Raw genomic sequence first — 21,463 nt, 5'->3', positions numbered from 1 at the left:
TCACAGCACACTGGACCAGCTGACCAATCGCAGCACATTGGGCCAGCTGACCAATCACAGCACATTTCGTATTTTGGAAGGAGGGGATTCACCGAAACAGGACTTGCGTGCCGCGTTTGAGACAGACTGAGGAGAGAGAGGTGCTGTAATAATGTAAAACGTGAAAAATAATGTGTTTTTTGAACAATCAAACATTAAAAGCATATTCTAGTACACCTCACAAGCAAAATCAAGACTTCGTAAAAGGGCATAATAGGACCCCTTTAAGCCGGTCTCAGACTACAGGAGTATTTAATTCATAACCGATTATGAAATCTGGTTTTATCACGCACATAAGGAGAATCTTTACAGATTGAATTCTCTCAAATTTCAAAGATTTGAAAATCGTGGCGCATCACACACACACTGCAAGATATTAAAATGATCATGCCAGAGAGAGCACGTCATGTGCGGAAGCGGATGTAAAGAAGATGCTCTGGAGAGCATCAGAGGTTTCTCTTTACAATGTGTTTTTGCAGCATTGAGCAATGTAGCCAAACACAGAGATATCTGTTGATTTCTATAACGCTAAACGCCAGGGTTTTTGTCCAGTGCTGAGTTCTGCATGCTCACGAATCATCTTGTAATAAACAAAAGTGTAGATTGCCTGTTTGTCTGTTCTTCAGGGAGAACCTGAGGTGAGATACTGGAGTATGCTAGTTAACGTTAGCCTCTACGGCTAAAATGTTTGCTATTTCTAGGCAACACCGTCAGCACATTAGCTTATAGCGCTAGCAGCTTTCTACACTCACCTGGTAGGTTCATCACAACTGAGGACGATTTCTCCCCAGCTCTTCTCTTTGTCAGTATGGTTGTGGTATGTTTTTGAAGAAACGTTTTACAGGCAGTGGTGTTGTTGCCACACTTCCTCAAACCGTCCTTTCATTGGCGCTGTCCAACGGACCCGTACGGCAGCGCTTCACGTTTCAAGGTTTCAAGTTTCAAAACTTCTCTCATTAACCTCCGTCTCCTTTGTCTCTCATTGGATATTGTGAAAGTACTGACGTAATCATAGTCATAATCATTCTGATTTAAAATCCTAAATATAAAGTGTTGCCAGGTCCGCTGTTTTCCCGCGGAATTGGGCTGCTTTTTTACAGTGTTGCCGCGGGTTTACGCGAACCAAATTGAAGTGTTTGGGCTAGTTTTGGCTGTGATTGGGTGGGTTTTGAATAGCGATTGGGCTGGCTTTGTTACGCAAACCTGCCAACCCTGCCCCGATGTGTCTGTGAACAAATCGGGAGGTTCAAGATTTGTTTCAGGCGGATTTATGCCCGATTTACCCCTCCCAACATTCGGAGAAGAAAAGAAATAAAATCGCGTCCAGGGCATCGGTCGGTTCCGATGTTCGGACCAGATTATATGATAATATGAGGCGTTTACATATCAAATTTTAAACGCGTTTACAGGCATTTAAACCTCCCAATCTGCTCGCAGACACATCGGGGCCGCCCCGACAATATCAAACATGTTTGATATTAAGGATTTTAAATCGGGATTGATTACTCCAGTACTTCCACAATAGCCAATGAGAGACAAGTCTACAAGGAGTGAACTTTTAAAATGTGGAAACAACAGGACTGCCTTTATAATGTCTCACAACACAGGATCCATTTTGTTTACATCCGCTTCCCCATGAGTGGTGAATCTGGCATGATAATCTTAAACCCCTAATATACTTCAAGCGAAATCAGAAAACGAACTGATGTGACGTCATTGAAAATGGCGATTACATAATAGCTAGGTGTGGCTCTGAGGCTCCGCCTTCTTTCACGTGGAAATCTTTTCTGGTTCATTTCTCCTGTTCAGTCCGTCAGACGTCCGCGAGTGAAAACATGAACACACTGGAGAGCTTCATAGTTGAATTTATACCTCTGATAAGATGAGACACTAAAACTGTTTTTCATGTTTAATACGGTAAAGCTGCTTGATTTTAAGCAATCTATTGTATAAAGTGCTATATAAATAAATGTGATTTCATCAGGACTTTACCAGAGTGCCAAATTGTAGAGCTTGTGCAAACATATCCACATTTCGATGATCAGATGCTTTTTTAATGCTTCATTAAAGTTTTATTGTGTGTTTATTTTGTTATTGAGAGGAAAGCGCAGCACTTTTTATTGTTTTATAAATCTGACAACTTTTGTGCCTACGCAAAATCTAGCTTTTGGATGAAATCTACAGAAGGTTTTATACACGAGGCCCCTGTACTCTTTAAATAAAGACTTGGGGTTTTCTTTTGGTGCGTTCAAGTCCACCTGTAATGTCGTAATTACAACTTCCCAACTCATAAATATGAACTTCCCAGGAGGACTGCTTTCTTTTCTCCCTCTCCCAAAGCAGTTAGACTGGTGAAGGTGCGGTCACATTTACCGTCCTGCTAATTTTCAGTCAAAATGTAGTCATTTAAATAGAAAAGCGTAATATTTTCACTCACGGATTTTGCAACATGTTCATGTTGGTCACTTGTATTTGCCATGTTGACCAACAGAAAGTCACTTTGTTTTAAAAGTGTATTCTGTGTGAGCTGTGCTTCATACATCACTTCGCTTTTGACAACATTTTGTAAAAAAAAATCCAGCAAAATGTTGTTAATGTGACCACAATTTAGTGACCAAAAGTGATTTTGTTTTTTATGAGCCTACAAGTTCGATAAAACTATCAAAATATGAAATATTTTTAATTTTTTTAACATTTTAAATATAAAGGAAGAACAAATCACTACATTTGTTAAGATATTTACTATTTATCTGACAAAATTATTTGGCGAAAAGGGAAAAGGTTTTATTTTACCATGCAATTTTTTTTTTTTAAATGCATAGAAAAACACAAAGCTCACACAACACATAATAAGTTATTAATTTCATTGGTTCTTTTTCTTTCTTTCTTTCTTTCTTTCTTTCTTTCTTTCTTTCTTTCTTTCTTTCTTTCTTTCTTTCTTTCTTTCTTTCTTTCTTTCTTTCACCATATGAACTCTGTACACCGCTATTTTTAACAAGCCTCAACTACTCACAATGCTTCAAATTAGCCCCACTAACCTCTGCACTACAGTCCTCTAATCCAAGCTGTCTTAATGATTACAGACCTGTTGGTCTAATTTATGTTGCTATGAGCATAGTTTAATAACCTTGACTTTATATACAACTGGGGGAGGCGATCATCTTTGTATGTTGGAAATTCAAAGACTGAAGCTTTTTGCTTCTTTGGAACAAAAGACGATATTTTTTAGAGTCATTTTTTTAATCCATACAATGTAAGTCAAATAGCTCCTATGTTGTCTCCAAAGATGAGAGAATTAAGCGTTACATGTTAGCGAGAGACTAGTATGCTAGAATCACTTTCCAGGTGTATCTGCGCTAAAGTTTATCCAATTTTAAACTCTGATAAAAAAATAAAAAAACACATATAAGTGCATGCTTCCTTAAAATAAAAGTTCATTCATCTGGAAAAGAAACTTTTTTAAACAATTCATGTACGTGCTTTAACAAAAACATGGACTATTACAGTGCTTGGCAAAGTATTTATACATCTTAATATATCAAATTTAAAAACAAATACCTTTCAAGATCTATCTTAATTTCAGTCTTTTTAATGCCATTTTGGATAATAAACAGTCAACTAAATAAGACAGAAATAGATTTATTTCTTGAACGTGCCTGTGAGAGTGTGATGATCTTTATGACTAAAGACATTCTTTGTGAATTGTCCTTAGTTTCTTAATTGAATCCATTTTCTGCGGTTGTTATTCAGTAATGGGGACACTTGCTGAGCGCTTGCAACTGTGCACAGTAGGAAAGGCTCTTTTATTATGGACCTGACCTTTCCACTCACTGACACATGTCAATTTAAAACAATGCAGACCCTTAGTGGCTAAGTGTAGTGTGGTAGGATTGTTAAAATATGGTCCAATCAAAAATGGGTGATGTGAAATGATTTCACTGATGTAATGTGTTTAAGGTCACCGTGCACAGTACACAACTCTGAGATTAATCTCAAATGGTGTAGCCATTTAATATATCTTGGTGTTGCTTGACTGGTTATTACCTAAATGGCACATTAACATAATTGGAAATCTAAAAGGAAAGAGAGCAGCCAAAATTAAAAGTTATTATTAGGCATGTACCCTCGATCTCTGACATAAAGTGACATGCACATGCAAGTGATTTTGGAAAATAAGGGCAAATAATTTGGAGAGGACATTCACATGTTATGGGCAAAGAACTATTTTTATTTTGCATAACAGAGTTGAACTATTGAGATTGACATGGCCAGGATAAGCATTTATAATAGTGATTAAGACGATAACATTAACGATAACAGTCACAGCATTTTTTAGCACAATGTACAATAATAAATGTGTTGAAGTGCAATTATATTTCAGTAGAAGTTCAACTGTAATGCAGGAAAAAATAACAGTGATGAGTTGTTTCCGCAACAGTTGAACTAATGAGATTGATGTGGCCAGTATAAGCATATATAATATAGATTAAAGGGGTGGTTGATTATGATTTCACTTTTTCAACTTTAGTTAGTCTGTAATGTTGCTGTTTGACCATAAACAACATCTGCAAAGTTACAACGCTCAAAGGTCAAAGCAAAGGGAGATATTTTCTTTTAAAGAAATCGCTTTTTAAGGATTACAACAAACGGCTGGTAGGGATTACACCACATTCCTCCCGTGTTAGTGACATCACTAACCCTAAAATTTACATAAACCCCGCCCCCGGAACACGATTTATAGATTATCAAGACAGAATATGCTAATCAATGACTAGAAGATAACTACACATAAGCTACATAAATTCATCAACTAACCATTCAGAAATGTTGTCTACATGTTGTCACTTCTTGAGTCTCTCCAGTTTGAACATAAAAGGCTAATAGTTTTTGAAATTTTCAGTGCATGTCTGTGTGAGTGCAAGCTGTTGAAGCTCCGCCCTCTGTGCCGGGAGCAGCAGCTCATTTGCATTTAAAGGGACAGACACAAAACGAGGCGTTTTTGCTCACTCTCAAGAAATGACAACTTTAACATGCTATATAAAAATATCTGTGGGGTGTTTTGAGCTAAAACTTCACATACACACTCTGGGGACATCAGAGATTTATTTTACATCTTGTGAAAAGGGTGTTATACCAACCAATTCAATTCAATTCACATTTATTTGTACAGCGCTTTTCACAATACACATAATTTCAAAGCAGCTTTACAGAAAATGCATGAGTCCACATTACAATTTAGAGTGATCTGTTATCAGAGGTGACTGTCTAAGTTATGCATTTCAGAAATGTCAGTTAGCTAAACATTTATTAATTTAAACAATGTAATAATTTAAGGCAGAAACAATGAGCTCATTAAGTAATGAATACTTGTTTGTTAACAAATGATTATGACATTTAGAAAAATGTAGCATTGGTGCATGTTGATTCAGAGTTTGCTTCATCTGAAGTCTTTGCGAGGGTTGGCACCGTCTCTTCACAAGTGTTGGCCATCTGAAGTCTTCATGATAGGCTCAGGATCCAAACTAGAGCTGACAAACTCTAGTTTCCTCAGGATGGGCATCCCGAGATAAAACAGAGAAGCAAATAGAAAATAATTAGCGTAGCTGCTGTTCATAACATTAAGCAAAAATAATCATGTGCCTTTGATCTGATATGATTGGAGTATTAGGTTATGTGCATTATGTGAATGCTTGGCTAAAGAGATGCGTCTTTAATCTAGATTTAAACTGGAAGAGCGAGTCTGAGCCCTGAACATTATCAGGAAGTCTAATCCAGAGTTTAAGAGCCAAATGTGAAAACGCTCTCCCTCCTTTAGTGGACTTAGATATCCTAGGTACCAGAAGCCCAGAGTTTTCAGATCTTAAAGAGCGTGATGGATTGTAAGGCGATAGAAGATTAGTTAAAAAACACAGGAGCTAAACCATTTAGGGCCTTATATTTTAGTAGCAAAACTTTGCAATTGATACAGAACTTAATAGGTAACCAGTGTAGAGATGATAAAATTGGTGTTATATGATCATATTTTCTTGACATGGTAAAAACTTTAGCAGCTGCATTTTGGACTAATTTTAGTTTGTTTATTGAGGATGCAGGACAACCAGCTAGTAAAGCATTACAGTAATCTAGTCTAGAGGTCATGAACGCATGAACTTTTCTGCATTAGAAACAGATAACATGTTTCGTAGCTTAGCAATGTTTCTGAGGTGGAAAAAGGCTGTTTTTTATCATATGAAATATGATTTTCGAAAGACAAGTTGCAGTCTAATATAACACCCAGGTCTTTAACTGTAGAGGATGAAGTTACAGTACATCCTTCTAGATGCAAATTGTATTCTAAGAGATTCTGCGTACAGGTTTTAGGTCCAATAAGTAATACCTCAGTTTTAGCTGAACTTAATAGAAGAAAATGACAGGTCACCCAATATTTTTATATCTTTAACACTCTCTGTCAACTTATAATTTAGAGAATTCATCTGGTCGTGATGAAATATATAACTGAGTATCAACGGCATAACAGTGGAAATTAATTCCATGTTTTCTTATAATATTACCAAGTGTCAGCATATATATTGAGAATAGCAGAGGTCCTAACACAGATCCTTGCTGCACTCCATCATTTACTGACAGTATCTCAGATTAATGATTTAGATAATGACAACATTCTCAATGTCTTTAGGTCAACTCTGTTATGGGGGGTGGGGGGTACTTTTTTTGTCACAAAGTACTACAGTAACGACTGCAAATAATGTGGAGTCGTTCCATGATATTCCAGTAGATGATATTTCAACTCCGTTATGGAGCTTAAAAATACATTTTTTCTTCCCGTTACAGAGTTGAACTAGGCAGGCAGTTTTATGCCAGACATAATGAAAGACTGTATACAGTATAATCGTATGCTTATATTTGCCTCATCAGGCTGTATAGTTAAACTCTGTTATGGAAAAAAATGCAGCGATCATAATATAAAAATATTGACCAATATGCGCTGATCTTCAACTCTGCAACCTCAAACCCTGAAATTGTATGAATGCTACAGGGTTGGTACAAAAGGAGAAGTGTAATGTAATTATAGATACAATTTGTGATTGATTACAAGACACATAATCTATAAAAAATGAAATAAACTTACTTTCTGTGACAGGGTTGAAATAATGTTTTGATCATGAATAATTCATTGAAAAACCCTTGTAACTAAAATTGAGGGTTGGGCTGGTCACCCAAGAAAAAAGATTTCTGAAACTATATTAAAACTATATATGATGTGATTAAAAATGTATATGTTTTATCAAAAAGCAACAGTAGAAGCATGCAACTGCACAATAAAACATCTCCACACGTCGTTTTCACAACAAAAATTTATTAGAAGAATAGTGGTTTTCATAAGAAGGTTCTAGCATCCAGTGAATACTAACTTGCACAATGTTACAATTAAAATGTGTTGAAAAATGGCATTTTTTTCCTAATGGGTAAAATATAACCAGTAAAACTCCACACATGCACAAAGACGGATCTAATCAGCATTTTGCTTAACGGTCAATGCAAATAAAAAGTAAGAGAAAACTTTTTTTTGTTTTGTTTTTAAATTAGACCACAGAAAATCTAATCAGTTTTTTTCTTTTCATTTTTTTTCTTTTTCTTTTTTTAAAAATCACATACATTAGGAGACAGCTTATTATTCATTAGCCCAGCTCAAAAATAAGAATTTGCATTCAAACGGAAAACAAAACAAACAAATAGTGCAATCAAACAAAAATAATTGTGATCCTCATAAGTGCTCTAACACGGACATCGATAATAGTCTAGAATAAAAGTCAAACACACAGTACAAAAAAAGAACAAATTAATATACATAAATAAATCTACAGTACAAGAAAATATTAAACTATACAATGTTTTTGTCAAAGAGTAAACAGTATATATTGAAATGAGGTCTATTCTAGTTTTGGAGCGCCTGTCTTCCAACAATTGGACTGACTCGGAGGAACCAGCGTGTTACAGGACAAGATGCCATTTCGTAAAAAGCACTCGTTTCGATCTAGATGGTCTGAGGTATATCGAAAACAGAGAAGATTCGGAAAAAGCAGCACATTTTTCCACACCGGCAAACCTGCGCGTTTTAAAAACCTGTTCCGTCTCGTATTAAAAGAGTTAACATGTAAGTATTTCATTTTTTGCCTTACATCAGGCCTGAACTTTTGAATCCAAGCCCACGTGTGGAAAACAACAAAACCACTGCCAATTATCAGGCATCATGATCTAAAACACACGACGACATGAACAACAGGAATGTTTTCAAGGACTGCAAATCTGAAGGAAAACAACAACAAAAAACTCAACACCGAGACTAATTAAAGAGTAAATGCTGCCCTTATTCTTCACACTTACCTCTGCGCTAAAATGATCAGGCTTTAAAATACACCATTCCTGTGCTCGTCTTTCTAATAATCTTTATGATCAGTAAAACAGCCACACATCCTTCGTGAAGTATCTGAGCTTTTTTGACAATAATAGTAGGCACCTAAAAGCTCAAATAAAACATATTGAGAGGCAGTTTCTTCAGGCAGTTTCTTCGCTGAAATACTTACATGCTAAAAGCAGAGACCGAAACTACCAATTACTGACCGCAAATGTGAAAGATCAGGCCTGGCGTTGTAGAGGTACGTCTGTATAGGCGTGCTGAAACCGGTCAACCACTATCATTGAGGGGTCTGAAGTGGTGTTTGTCGCTATAGTGTTGTATTGTCTTCAGGCATTTGAGGCACAGTGTGTGCAGAGGAAATTGTAATGAAAAGTGTTGCTCTTCACCTGAAGTTTCAGCTTGACATTCATTTAGTATATTGTACTTAAGTCTGGATACAAAGAATACAAAAACTAAAAAGGACAGAGGAAAAAGAAATTAAGTGACAACGGGTTAAAAATGACTCGTCATGAGCGACCATTTTCTTTTGCTCAATTTGTCAAAAAATATGTACGTTTTTTTTTTTTTTTTCCTATTTTAACAGATAGGCCGCAGAATCTAGAGAAAGTACCTGAATAGATTGAATCAGTGTCGTTTGTCCCTGAGGGATTCGTAGTTGTGGCTTAATAATAGGATTTAAGATAAATAGAGAAATGCTTTTAAGGAACGTATTTTTCTATCTTTTCACAGATGATCAAGAAAACAACTACTTTGTCTTTTCAGGCTTGTCTTTTCAGAAATCGCATGATTTAAGTGTATAAGAAAATGCATGAGTAAAAAGCCAAAAAAATTAAATAAAACCTCAAGCAATTCCACACACTCATACAGAACCAGCACACAGCCACGGAGACGTTTCACTTCGCACGAGAAATTATAGTAGTAATAAACATCATTATCGTTAAGAAAAAGTAGTTGCAGCAAAGCACACCCAGGGCGCGTTTCCTCATCGCCACGAATGAGGATGATTTTAGGACATCGTCCGATAGATCCAGTGTTTACAAATGATTTTGACCATCCGACTTCTAAACTTAAATTCCATTTACACGTAGCAAGCAAAAATAACAAGCAATACCGTAAAACTTGGCTTATAACCATTTTTTTTCACGGGGAAAATCAATTTACATCACCAAATGATGTAACAATAAATACTTTAAAATCACTCCGGTTTTTCAACCAGAAAGAAAAAAAAAAAAAAAAAATCGAATCGCGAAATTGGTTCGAGACTATATACACATCCACCTTAAAAAGTTTGCGTTTCCTCTTAATATATATATATATTCTGTTTGTACAGTATTGTGGAAAAACACAACTGTTTGCACCACTGCAGCGTTAAGATGCCTTACAATAACTTATGTTTTGTTTAGCTCAAGACTAACTACCATTCCAGTATGTCTACGAAAAAAAGAAACGTGTGAGCAAATGAAAACGAACTGTACAAATGCCGTATACTGGAGTCTAAATATACTGCACTGAAATGTTTGTTCCCTGAATCAAACGAGGAAGAGATTTACATCTCTTTCCAGAAGATAAGTATATAACTATACAGAACATTATATACAATGCACTGTGACTGTTGAGTGTATATATATATATATATATATATATTTAAGAACACATTAATATAATAATCTATAGCTTGTCCTAAAGTATGTATAGGTACATAAAAAGTTAATGTGTTAAGAGTTTCAATTTTGTATTATTTTTCCCCCTACATTCAGTTTAGCTGATAACGAAAACGAATGATGAAATTACGCCCGACAAATGCGTAAACTATGGCTTATGTTCAACAGACAACCCCTAAAAGAAGACAAAGCCCACTTTATCACTTAAACGTCTGACTGATTTTGGCTAGCCACACTTGGAGCCAAAACTTAATTTACGTAATACGAACTACACTACCTTAAAATTTTAAGTTTAGTCAACTCAAATATCCATTTTGTCACAAACTTAACATTTTAGGTTGACTAAACTTAAAATTTAAAGGCAGCACAAACCCTTTCTTTTTTCTAAGTTGAAACAACTAATTATTTTTCAGTGCAGAGCAAAATCTGCAAGAAACATGGTACTTTACCAAAAACGTCTGATTATAACTGTTACTCTGAAATGGACCGTCTACTACTGAGTCAATGTCTTCCCTTCCTAAAATGGCATTCACACTGTCATGATGAAAACGCTGGAGGTCACGAGGTCGCTGCACTGTTGGTTGCTAGAAGACGACGTTTCTACTCAACCACAGTATCCAACTGGATCAGGTGACCAATCACAGTCCAGACTCCCATTGGTTGTCACCTCATCACTACGCATTTGCATAAAGTTGAATAGCTCAACTTTGTTGTAGTGCTGGGCGGTTTGACCAAAAATCAACATCACGTTTTTTTTCTAAATTATACCGGTTTCACGGTTTTTACCGGTTTTTTTTTTTTGTGTTTTTTTTTTCTCAAGCATGATGGGTGTTTACCACATTTTCTACTGAGTGAGAGAGGAAATAGTGCAGTAGATTTACTTATAATGCCCTATTTTATTGTCATGAGTGAATATTATAGAAAAAATCCACACTAATATTAATAATACAGGTTTGCAAGGCTGTTTACAAAGAGGTGCCAGCAGGACGCGCTTTAGGAGCGGCAGAAACAGTGGTTTCCCCGGTAACGGCTGTACACAAAGCAGCAACGCTCATAAACACTGCTTTATCAGGAAAGATAAAGAAAGATTCAATCGTAATAACAAAGAAACTTTTCTAAAGACCGTCAGTTCACTTCAGATACGTTAATACAGTATAAAAACACGCGCGCCGCAAGAAAAAAGACTCTCACCCCCACACGTCTCGTGCCCATTCTAGTCAATGCTTGTGTTTCAGATCGAAGCTTCCCAGAAGCGGCTCTCCGCGCCGCTTCGCTAAATATAGGCGCCTGGTCTATTTTGACGCACCACGTGGAGGACGGAATAAAACCTTGTCGCAGCTGTAATGCGCCGCAGACGTGTGTTGTAAATGAGGAGTGAGACTGTGTCGCGCAGCGCCGCGTTCCGATTAAAGCGACATACACCGGTTTTGCGGTATATTAAAAATTCATATCGTAACAAAAATAAACACCGGTATTCGGTATGAACCGGTAAACCGCCCAGCACTACTTTGTTGCATCATCAACAGTCTGATCATGATGCCTCAAATCGCCAACTCTCGCCACTTGCAGAGTCCCGTCAGTGTGAACGCCGCCTAACGTTGTCAAGCGCACGGGTGAATGATGAACGGTTCATTTGTTCCTGGGACTAAAGAACAGACATGAAAAGAAAGCAATGAAACCTCCACAACATATAACGGGCAGTGAAACGATACAATAGAAGAAGAAACGTCCAACAGACATGAGAGAGGTGGGGAGGCAGTGAAACAGGGCTCTATCTACATGTGGAGGCTGTCAAGATTTACATGGATTTATTATCTGAGGTATTCTGCGTTGTAAGGTTTTTTTTTTTCTTTTAGTTGAAACATCATCACACATTGTACAGACATCAGAAACAAAATAGGTCTTTGTGGCCTTGTGGGTCCCGAGGGACCAAACGAAAGATCTAAAGTTAGAGCGTCCATTTTTGTTTCCCCAGGTAATTCGTACTTTACAATCCTCGCTGTTAATAAAGCACTGAACTAAGGATATTTGGCTGAATCTTTTCAAAATGCAAAAAGGCGGTCTGATAAGGACGTTGAGTCGAGTCGTCCGGCTGTTGGGCGACCTGCTTTCTTGGGCCTGCGACAACAAACTCACTTTCAATGGGACTTAAATCACGAGTATTGCCTTCACCACTCAAATCGTTTCGTATTGCAACAAAAATCAAACGTTTTTTTTTTTTTTGGACCACTACACTATTAAGAGGGGTAACTTCTCAAAACTGGTGAAAGAAATGGAACGTAAAGGCAAGCGTTTTTGATCAAAGTTTTAAAATCACAATATCAACAGTATTAAGAAATATAGAAAAGGTATCAATCTTTAGCCGAGCCTAATCATTCCAGTCTCATGCATTAACCTGAGGGGGGTTTACGGGAGGAGGGATCCAATCGTCAAACTACACTGAACGCCGAACCTTTACAACGTTAAGACTCCACTCTGAAAATGCTTACCAAACTTTAAAAAGTACTTGGAAATATGAACAGTCGAACAGATAGCAAAAGGCATTTTTGCTCCATAAAGCTTCGACTCCATTCATTGGAAAATCCCCCCAGAAAAGTGCAGCACAGCATCCCGTCAAGAGATGAGATGTGCACCATAAACGCATGAATGCAAATGCGATTGCAAACAAAGATACTGCCCACAGACTGCATTTGGCTTGAATTTCAAGGGCACAAACTCATATGGTATGGAATGACTACACTGAGATTCTCAAGAAAAAATACACGTAATGACAAATTCCCAACTTTAGAGGTGATCGGTCGACCTGATATTCCTCCCAAACACTGGACTTAGAAGCAGTCAAGATGCATAACTTCGGACCTTTTGGTCCAAAAAGAGCCATTACCTCGATCATAAATGTGGTTTATTAGGTACACATATGTGCATGCGGAATGTATAACTGCTTTCCGACAGAACGGGACCGTGACTTTTGGAACGACGAGCCAGTGTTTTTCCGTGCATCTGAAATGCTACATACAGTACGGCAGGTACGCCGATCAAACCGCAAACACGTTTTTTTTTCCACAACCTGATTGGCAAAAGCCTTTAGGGACAGTCCGTCCCTCAAGATACAAGTCATTTTTGCTTTCCTACCAAAATACTACCTAATGTCAAAACCATCTGCAAGTTGAGGTAGCAAAACTAATAATCCTAATCCCGCAGAACTCAATGGACTGCAGGGTTGAAACAGTCATGAATGAGATTAATGGTCAAGAGCAAATCCAGGCATGAAACTCCTTGCAATGCCAACAAGATCCAACACGCACTCTAGTTTGGAAATATCATAACTCCCAACACGTTTCAATCTAATATTCTCTTTGTGTCCCGCCAAATAATACAGAAAAGTTACTAAAGAAAGAAGAATTTGGTCTACATTTGAATGTAGGCGCTATGGTAGAAATCGCATATAAAATACTGAGAATGCACAATCCAGGTATAAAATAAAAGAACAAAGAATAATATGGATTTTGCCTCAAGAAACCGGTAATTAGAATAGGCACACCTTTACTTGTGAATGATCTTGCAAGATTGTCATGGCAACACAATGGCAGCCCTTTATCAGCCAAAAGCTCTCAAGGTCTTTAGAAGAACGCTGACTATTTCATCAAGCACATTTTCTCCTTTTTCGCTTTCACAGCTCTGCTTGACCTCTCATTGAGCTAGCATTGAGTGTATTAAGAACAACGACTTCACTGTCATCCATACTAATGTTTCATTGTGGAGACAGTAGAAGTCTGGTGTTGACTTTTCATGGCTCTGTTCCATATAATTCACAGTTTCACATGCAGGAACATCTCATTTCAAAGATGAAGTGTGTATTTAAACATTTTTCTGTCCGTGTTTCTTGCTTTCAAAACATTGATCTTTTTGTATGAGCATCTAGCGTAGCAACATTGGTTCAACCAATAGAGCGAGTTCGGGGCGGGATTATCTGTTTGTGGACCAATGGCACACCGGACGAGTGTTTGTCAAATAATGTTTGCCATTGCGCTAGAAATGACACACTTCACCTATAAATAAAATGAAATAAAATGCATTTATTTTTATTTAATTGCATTAATCAAGCCAACATTGATTCAATTCAGTGTAAGAAAACGAATATATAGATTGTAAGTCGCCTTGGTTAATGATTTTCGATTGTTGTTACCAATTATCAATAGGTATCATCGGCTCAGTATCGTTTCTATTAATTAGTAAACAATGTTTATTCGTGTAATGGTGATTGAATGCGGTGACGATTGAACACTGCAAGACAGGCACTCCGGATGACACCAAAATTAAAAGTTCAATGAAATGCATAATGTATACAGTATCATGGTAAGTTTGACTATTCTGAGCTGAACTGTCTGTGCATATTCCATCTTTTTCCTCCGAGACATGTTTCTCTAGGAGGTTACATTCATTCAAAACATGTCTTTTACCACGGCGTGTGCTGCACCATGACAACTGCTATTTTAAGCTATACTGCTGATCTAAATCTAATAAAATATTCAACTTATTTACTTGACATAATGCTATTTGAATTGCAAATGAAGAACAAATTGGTGCTAAAAACTACTTGATATGATCACAAACTCAGAAAACTGTTGTGGTGCAAGTAACTCTCAAGTGCATAGATTGACAGTCCGATTGATATCTATAATTAAACTGGACTACAATGCTTGCCGACAATTTGTTTTTCCCAATTCCAAACGTTCTGTTGAATAAAGGTGTGCCTATTCACTTCAATTCCACTAAAATCCATAGAAAACAATAGTTAAACTTGAAGGAATTGCAAATGACAATATCATTCTGGGCTTAACTAATGGTTTGAACAAAAAATAAAAAATAATCCAATCTCAAAATTCAACTAAACATCTAGTATGTATTTAAATGGCAGTTGTAAAGAGACATTGAATCAGATATAATAAGACATCGTGTCCATTTTTGCCTTTTCAGATTCTTTCTAATGTCACAACCGACTAGTTTCCCTTGAAGAGTTATCAAACCAATAGCTTAAAACTGTAAACCACCCACATGATGTAGACATGATGGTGTTTTGTGTGCATGTGAGTGTTTGGAGTGTGTATTATTTGTGGAGTACAAATGTGTGCCCTATTGATTTGAACGTGTGCTAAAGTTGTATTCAAAAAAGAGACCCGTGGTTCAGTTAAGCAAAGCATTCAATTGTAAAATACACCGGAGGAAAACAAAAAAATGCGACTAGCGTTATTTATAAACTGCTTCCTTGAAAAGTGATCGTTGCGTTTTTGGAAACGTGTAAAAGTCAAGTACAGGTCCTGATTTCTACAACTAAATGTAGAATCAGCTGCTCTGGAGAGGTCTCACCTGAGGTAATGCTGTTATGTGGATATGCAGTGGAGGTCAAAAGCTTGTCAAATAAAATAAAATAAAATAAAATAAAAGGCTATCGGAACATCTTTTTCAGAAAAGAAATCATAATGAGCCACTTGAGACAAAACAAATGGCACTTCATGTCGGCGTCGATTTCCATCGTTATTTTGTGTAGCATTTCAATGTCAACCAGAACAAAAAGACAAATAAACAAGATTAACAGTAAAATAAATATAATATATTCATTTGTAATATGTATAGTTTTCTTCTTCCATATAAAGGTATCTCTTGAGATTTTTGGAATGCAGTTTAAAAACAAGTTTACAAAGAGCACAAAAACAACAGAAAGGTTAACATTTCCACCTGTCCCATATTCTCCCCTTCCAACCTCCATTTGTGTTTTCCACAAAAACACCCATATGAGGGTTAAACCTGATGGTTGAATCGCTATTCAGAGCACAGGAAAAAGGGATTGTGTCTTACAGTATCCATTGATGTTTGCCTTTGATGATTAACGATAGTTAACTTAAAGCATGGGACCCGTTATTGGCGAGATGCGAAATGTTAAGCGAAATTTTTGATTGTATTCAAAAAAATCGTTTTTTTCTGTACCTGAATGAAAAGGGTGTAAATATTGGTCAGTCAGACACATGAAATGCCTCGCCATCCCCCCTCATAGAAGACAAAAAAGAGGGTGAAATAGGAAAATAAAATTAATTTCCCAGAGTTTCAACTGCTCCTTTTCCACGTGCCCCTGAATGGTATTTAAGGATGTGGCACAGAAAGGTGCGTTTATTCCCAAGGATGAGGTATATTGTGCAAAGACTGTAGTTAATATAACATGTCTATGCACTTCTTGTACAGGTAGTTATGTCTGCATTGATATCCGACTGACAAATATTGCGAACCCTTCTGCTGAATCTATCCTGAGATACGAAAGTACTGAAGGCTACAGGTGTACGTTTCAGAGAAACGCAAATAAAACAACAACTGTTGAAACGAGCAGCAAGAGAAAAATTAAAACAGTCTGTTCAATGTATGAAATGTGAAAGTGCCATGTTTTCTAAACTAAGTTCCAAAAATGGTTCTACATTCATTTGTGTAAAAGATGTTTTGATTTCTTTAAGAGGAGGATGTTTTTGGACAGGGGGAGCCGTTAACCCTGTAATACATTAATCATCGAAGTCAAATTAAATAAATATGTCGAAATGGCATGCACCATTGTGAATCAGACAGCTGATGACGAATTGCAGAATGTACAGTAGCAATTTTGAAAGTTCAAAACTTTCTAGATCAACAATAGGGAGGTTTCCTCCAAAAGATTTAAGTGCTGCAAAACAACTTCCAGTCATGGCCATCAGTGCAATAATTCATAAGTGCCAATTATGAGGGCAAATATTCAATCTGTTAGTACTAGTTGTACTAACAATCTAGAAGTCGCTACTGATCTACTACTTATAATTTACTAGTTGCACTGCAAAGTAATATTTTTTTGAATCTTGTTTTCCAGTAAAAGTTAAGCAATTTTATTGGGGAATCCAACTAAATTTATACTTAAAACAAGAAAAATACATTCGCCAGTAGGGTAAGAACAATTTAATTCAAGGGTTTCTAATATTCTGTAAAATCAAGAAAACATATCTTTTTTTTTTACGGTGAAACAAGACAATACTGGTTAAGAAAAGTTTTATTTTACATCACGTCGATTAATAAATAACCTGATTGATTGATTAAGGACCAAACTAAATTCTAATTAGACACTTTAAACGCTCAGCATTGGTAAAGTGTTGGTGCATTTGATGCCAGACGACCTAAAGGGATTTACGCGTAGAGCTATAAGTATGAATATGATTCTAACTTAGCTAACTTCCCTTCGACTTGCTACATAATCAATTGTAGAAGTACAGATCATCATTTAAAAATTTGCACTAAATATATATATTACTATTGTATGTAGTATTGGTAAAAATAATCAAGATTCCTAGTAATTTCAGTAGTGTCTCCACACATGGCTATAATGGCAATGCAAATTCATTAAACAAAGCTAACGAAACTAAAAATAATTTTTGATTAATAAGATAATTTAAACAACTATAGTGTTGTAGGAAATTGTCCAATACATACAAGCCTAATTAAGGCTTAAAAATGACTTGAATTCACTGGGGAAAATTGTAAAGGTGAGGCCAGGACAGTGTTCCCGGTTGTCCACCATGAAGCAAACCTGGCCAGATTATAAATAACTCATCAGCCTCCACTGAACTGGTGCATGCCATTTACTTAAATTATTGAAATTAAATAATGAAATAAATAAAAGGTACATTTCAAAGAGTCAGTTTCATCCATCAGAAACCCTGAAGTCTGAAGTATAATTTTTTGTCACAGACTGGGTGAGCACCAGGCAGTGATATACCAGAATGCCCTTAAAACAACATCAAAGTGGAGCCTGCCATTCCAAAAGCCTTCTCTTCTCTGAAAATCTTCACAGATCGACGCGCTTTTTCAGTTTTATAGTATACATCAGGTGACACGGTTTCGATTTGAAGAGGGGCAATGTGACACTAAACAGTGAGGCAACACTAGACAAATCTGAGAGTTCAAGCTGTCGACCACTGTGTGTTAAAGAGGTAATTTCTTCAAAACAAAATGAGCATGTTTGGGTCTAAGCTGCAGGACGGCGGGGGTCGTTGAAATGATCCCCCCTTTGATCTTGCAAGTCTCCTTTATGCTATCTGCTACTGCAAAAGCTACTTTAAAACGCACACCCAAACATATTCGCTTTTATTTTTAAACAAAGTGCTATTTTCAGAGAGATCTCAGAAAATTCCCATCGGGCCGGGCGTCTCGAACGATAACATCCCACCAATCTCTGCAATCCATGGCTCAGCTCGACCCAACTAACGCCCGGTGTAAAGCCCTGCCCCCTGACCCAACTCATTTACTGCGAGTGTGTCACAGGTTCCAGTTCAAGTAGGTAAGATGCATTGTTTCTCTAAAAACATGATCGCTATATTTGTCTCAGTTGCCCTGAGTTTTACATGAGGAAAAGAATCTATTCAGAGACAACATCTGGCTCTCTGAAAGAACGCAAATTTATAATATAACAGGGTTATATGGTCATAACCCGACCTACATTTCCCCACCCTCCCCAAAACCAACCCTCTGCGAAAAATGCTTTTCTTTTTATAAATATACACGTCAGCGACTGACTATAAGCAGCGACGAGGGAGCCGCCAGAAACAGCCAAAAATTGACTGCATGAACCCTCCCTCGATTCATTTTAGTAGAAAGATGTGAATCTGAAACACGTTCCTGTCCTGTGTGGTTTAAGTCGGCATCGTCCCCTTTCATGGGTTTTGGAAACCTTTTAAGAGAGAGGCTCTCACCAAGAGTAGAGTACTGTAAAATGAGTATGATGTAGTATGCCAGACAGAACAGTAAGTGCGTAATGCAAGCAGTGTCGAGGTAATCAGGTCTAATTGCCAGATTTAGGCTCTGGCGAGCGCCAGACTGAAAGTGTAGTGCAAAAGAAAGCGCTAGAGTAAAAGAAAAGTAAGTTATACAGTAAAGTAAAAAAAAAATCTTTTCAACATCACAAACATGCATCCCTGAATGACTAATCTTAAGCTTCATTTGTTTTTTTAAAATGGACTTGTCTAATTCTCAGTCTGTTTCAATGGCGCAGAATATAAAAGGAGGAAACTACAAAGAGTTGAAAGCAATCGGTTTTACCTGTTAATAGAAAACGGGCCTAGGATTGATCCCTGGGTCAGAATCCTTGTCAACTCCATTTGAAATAAATTAGTTTTAAAGATCATGAATTATTTCAGAAACCTACCAATAAGAGAAGATGAATTCATTTTTGAAGGGTTATTTTCCAGCTTTGCACGTAAACCCTTCAAACCCCACTTCTCATTTCTCAAAATGGCATGCCGTCCAAAATGCGCGAGCATTAATGGCACAGCTAGCAAAGTTCATGATGAAGGGGGCGAACAAAGGGTTAATCTGCTTGCTTTTCGTTTTTAACAAAATGTCTTTCTGTCGATACTCTCTTATGGCTTTAGTACGCATTTGTTGCTTTATGTTGTAAAAAACTTCAGCAAATGCTTGCAGTGTCAATGCGACCACTGATAACTGCCAATTTGTTTCTTATCCCCAGTTATCAGGCTTAAATCCTCCCATCAATCCCTGCAGTTGTGCTCACCCAGATACTGCAAGTAAATTGGCACAATTAAAGCCCCATCCTCAATTCCAAATCATCAATTGTTTCTGTCAGAATCTAAAACTGTTTCCATTTAATGAGGTGTTCTGTGTAATCTACTCGACTTTGTCTCCTGTCCCCTGCAGGAGATCCACTGGCGTTGCGATGGGTGTGGTGGTGGGCGTCGACGTGGATTCGGTTTCGCCGGTGATCCCAGAGTCTTGCCCCTCGGCCCTCATCATCAGTTTAAGCTTTTTCTTTGGTGGGTTCTTCAGTGTGCCCATCCTCTCTTTTACCTTGTACTCCAAGGTACTGTGGGGAATACCGTAGATGTTTTGCGCCTTTGAAACGCTCATCTTCCCACCCATCACCACAGCAATGGCTTCCTCTAGAATCTCAGTGTTGTACTGCCGATACCGTCCCCTTTTCTTTCGGGGTTGCTTGGAGCCTGTTGGGTCGGCCTCTGGATCTGACGTCGGGTACTGGGGTCCCAAAGTTGGCTGTTCGAGCTCTGCCCCCCAGTACTCGGCCACCGCTCCTGCCTCGAGAAGGCCTCCCAGAGCGGCCCTGCGACTCTGCTTTGGCAAGATGACCCTCAGCTTCCTACTGAGCGCATTCTCCGAGTGCACGTTACCCATCGTTATAGAGCTGTAGCTATAGAGATCCGAGGCGTTCCCATGGGAGTCCCAGGACAGGTCCATGCCTCTGACTTGCGGGATCTTCAAGTCCACTGGAGGGGAATGTCCTGGTTCTTTCTTTACCGTGATGGAGCCAGTGTCATGGGACTTTGTGCCCTTGGTGAACAGGCCTAGGTTCTCCTGGAAAAGAGGCAGGTCGCTTAGGTCATTGAGATTCCCGCCAATTTGTTTGAGCTTCAGGAGGCTGTCTAGATGGGTTTTTCCCCATGATCCATCACGCGAAAGAATGGATTGGGCTTGGCTGTTGAGGAGACCCACGGACTCTAGGCTAGCCAAAGAAAGAGGTGTGGGTTGGCCAAGGAGGCGATGTTTCTGGTTCAGGAGTTCCTCTTTTATAAGGAGTGAACGGGCCAACGGTGGCTTGAGGGGTCCAGAACTAATACAGTTCTCCCTTATCCCATCATGCAAGCTTCTCGGCGGCAAGCCATCCTCATCGTCAACATCTCGATAGTTGTGATCAGCTCTCTGGGAACGCCTAATTTATGGAAAGATAAAATGTTCATATGTGAGAATGTGGTATGTTACTGGAATGAAGTCTTGCACTTAATGGAAAGGAACAATTCTGTTGTCTTCAAGAAATTGAATAGGGGATTTTCCATGAATAGTCACTTTTTGTAAAGAGTAATACCACTTTTACAACAGATCCCCGATTGTGTCGAACAATGAACGCCAAATGTTATAATTTACACATAATCTTGAACTATTTATAATCATTATATCTACAGAACTATTTATAATGATGTAATATTGACTGCATTTGTCAAGCTTAATCATTCATCCCCATTACCATAGATATTGGAATTAGAAAATATCAAACTAATATTTTTTCTTTAATTTGTGGAAAATAAATGGAAACCAACATCCGGAATCAAACAAGCTAACCCCTACTTCAGTGACAGATTAACTTACACAAATTTGCTAGCTTGCCATTCTAACCGTTTTAATTTCATACATGTTGTCATTTTTAATGAAATGTTTTTCCATCTATGCTAGTTTTGTTGCTAAAAATAAAACAAATCAGAGTCTTAAAGTGTATTTAGACATGTCCCAAATTTTAATAAGGTTGCAAATATTG

The 21,463-nt window shown here is 37.6% G+C and overlaps 1 protein-coding gene across 2 annotated transcripts in view; it reads right to left on the bottom strand.

The window, feature by feature from the left end:
* Positions 1-19,655: 19,655 nt before the first annotated feature.
* Positions 19,656-21,463, bottom strand: part of lcor (ligand dependent nuclear receptor corepressor) — a 35,651-nt gene continuing 33,843 nt past the window's right edge. For both annotated transcript variants that reach the window (XM_081384945.1, XM_081384946.1), the window contains exon 7: positions 19,656-20,863. In XM_081384945.1, coding sequence (XP_081241071.1) covers positions 19,807-20,863 — 1,057 coding nt within the window. In that variant the 3' untranslated portion in view covers positions 19,656-19,806. The remainder of the gene's footprint in view (positions 20,864-21,463) is intronic.

The sequence above is a fragment of the Scardinius erythrophthalmus genome (genome assembly GCF_964197995.2).
Source record: "Scardinius erythrophthalmus genome assembly, chromosome: 14".
In the NCBI taxonomy this organism is placed as follows: Eukaryota; Metazoa; Chordata; class Actinopteri; order Cypriniformes; family Leuciscidae; genus Scardinius; species Scardinius erythrophthalmus.
Note: the sequence above shows the minus strand (reverse complement) of the source record. Positions and strands in the feature narration are given on the sequence as shown.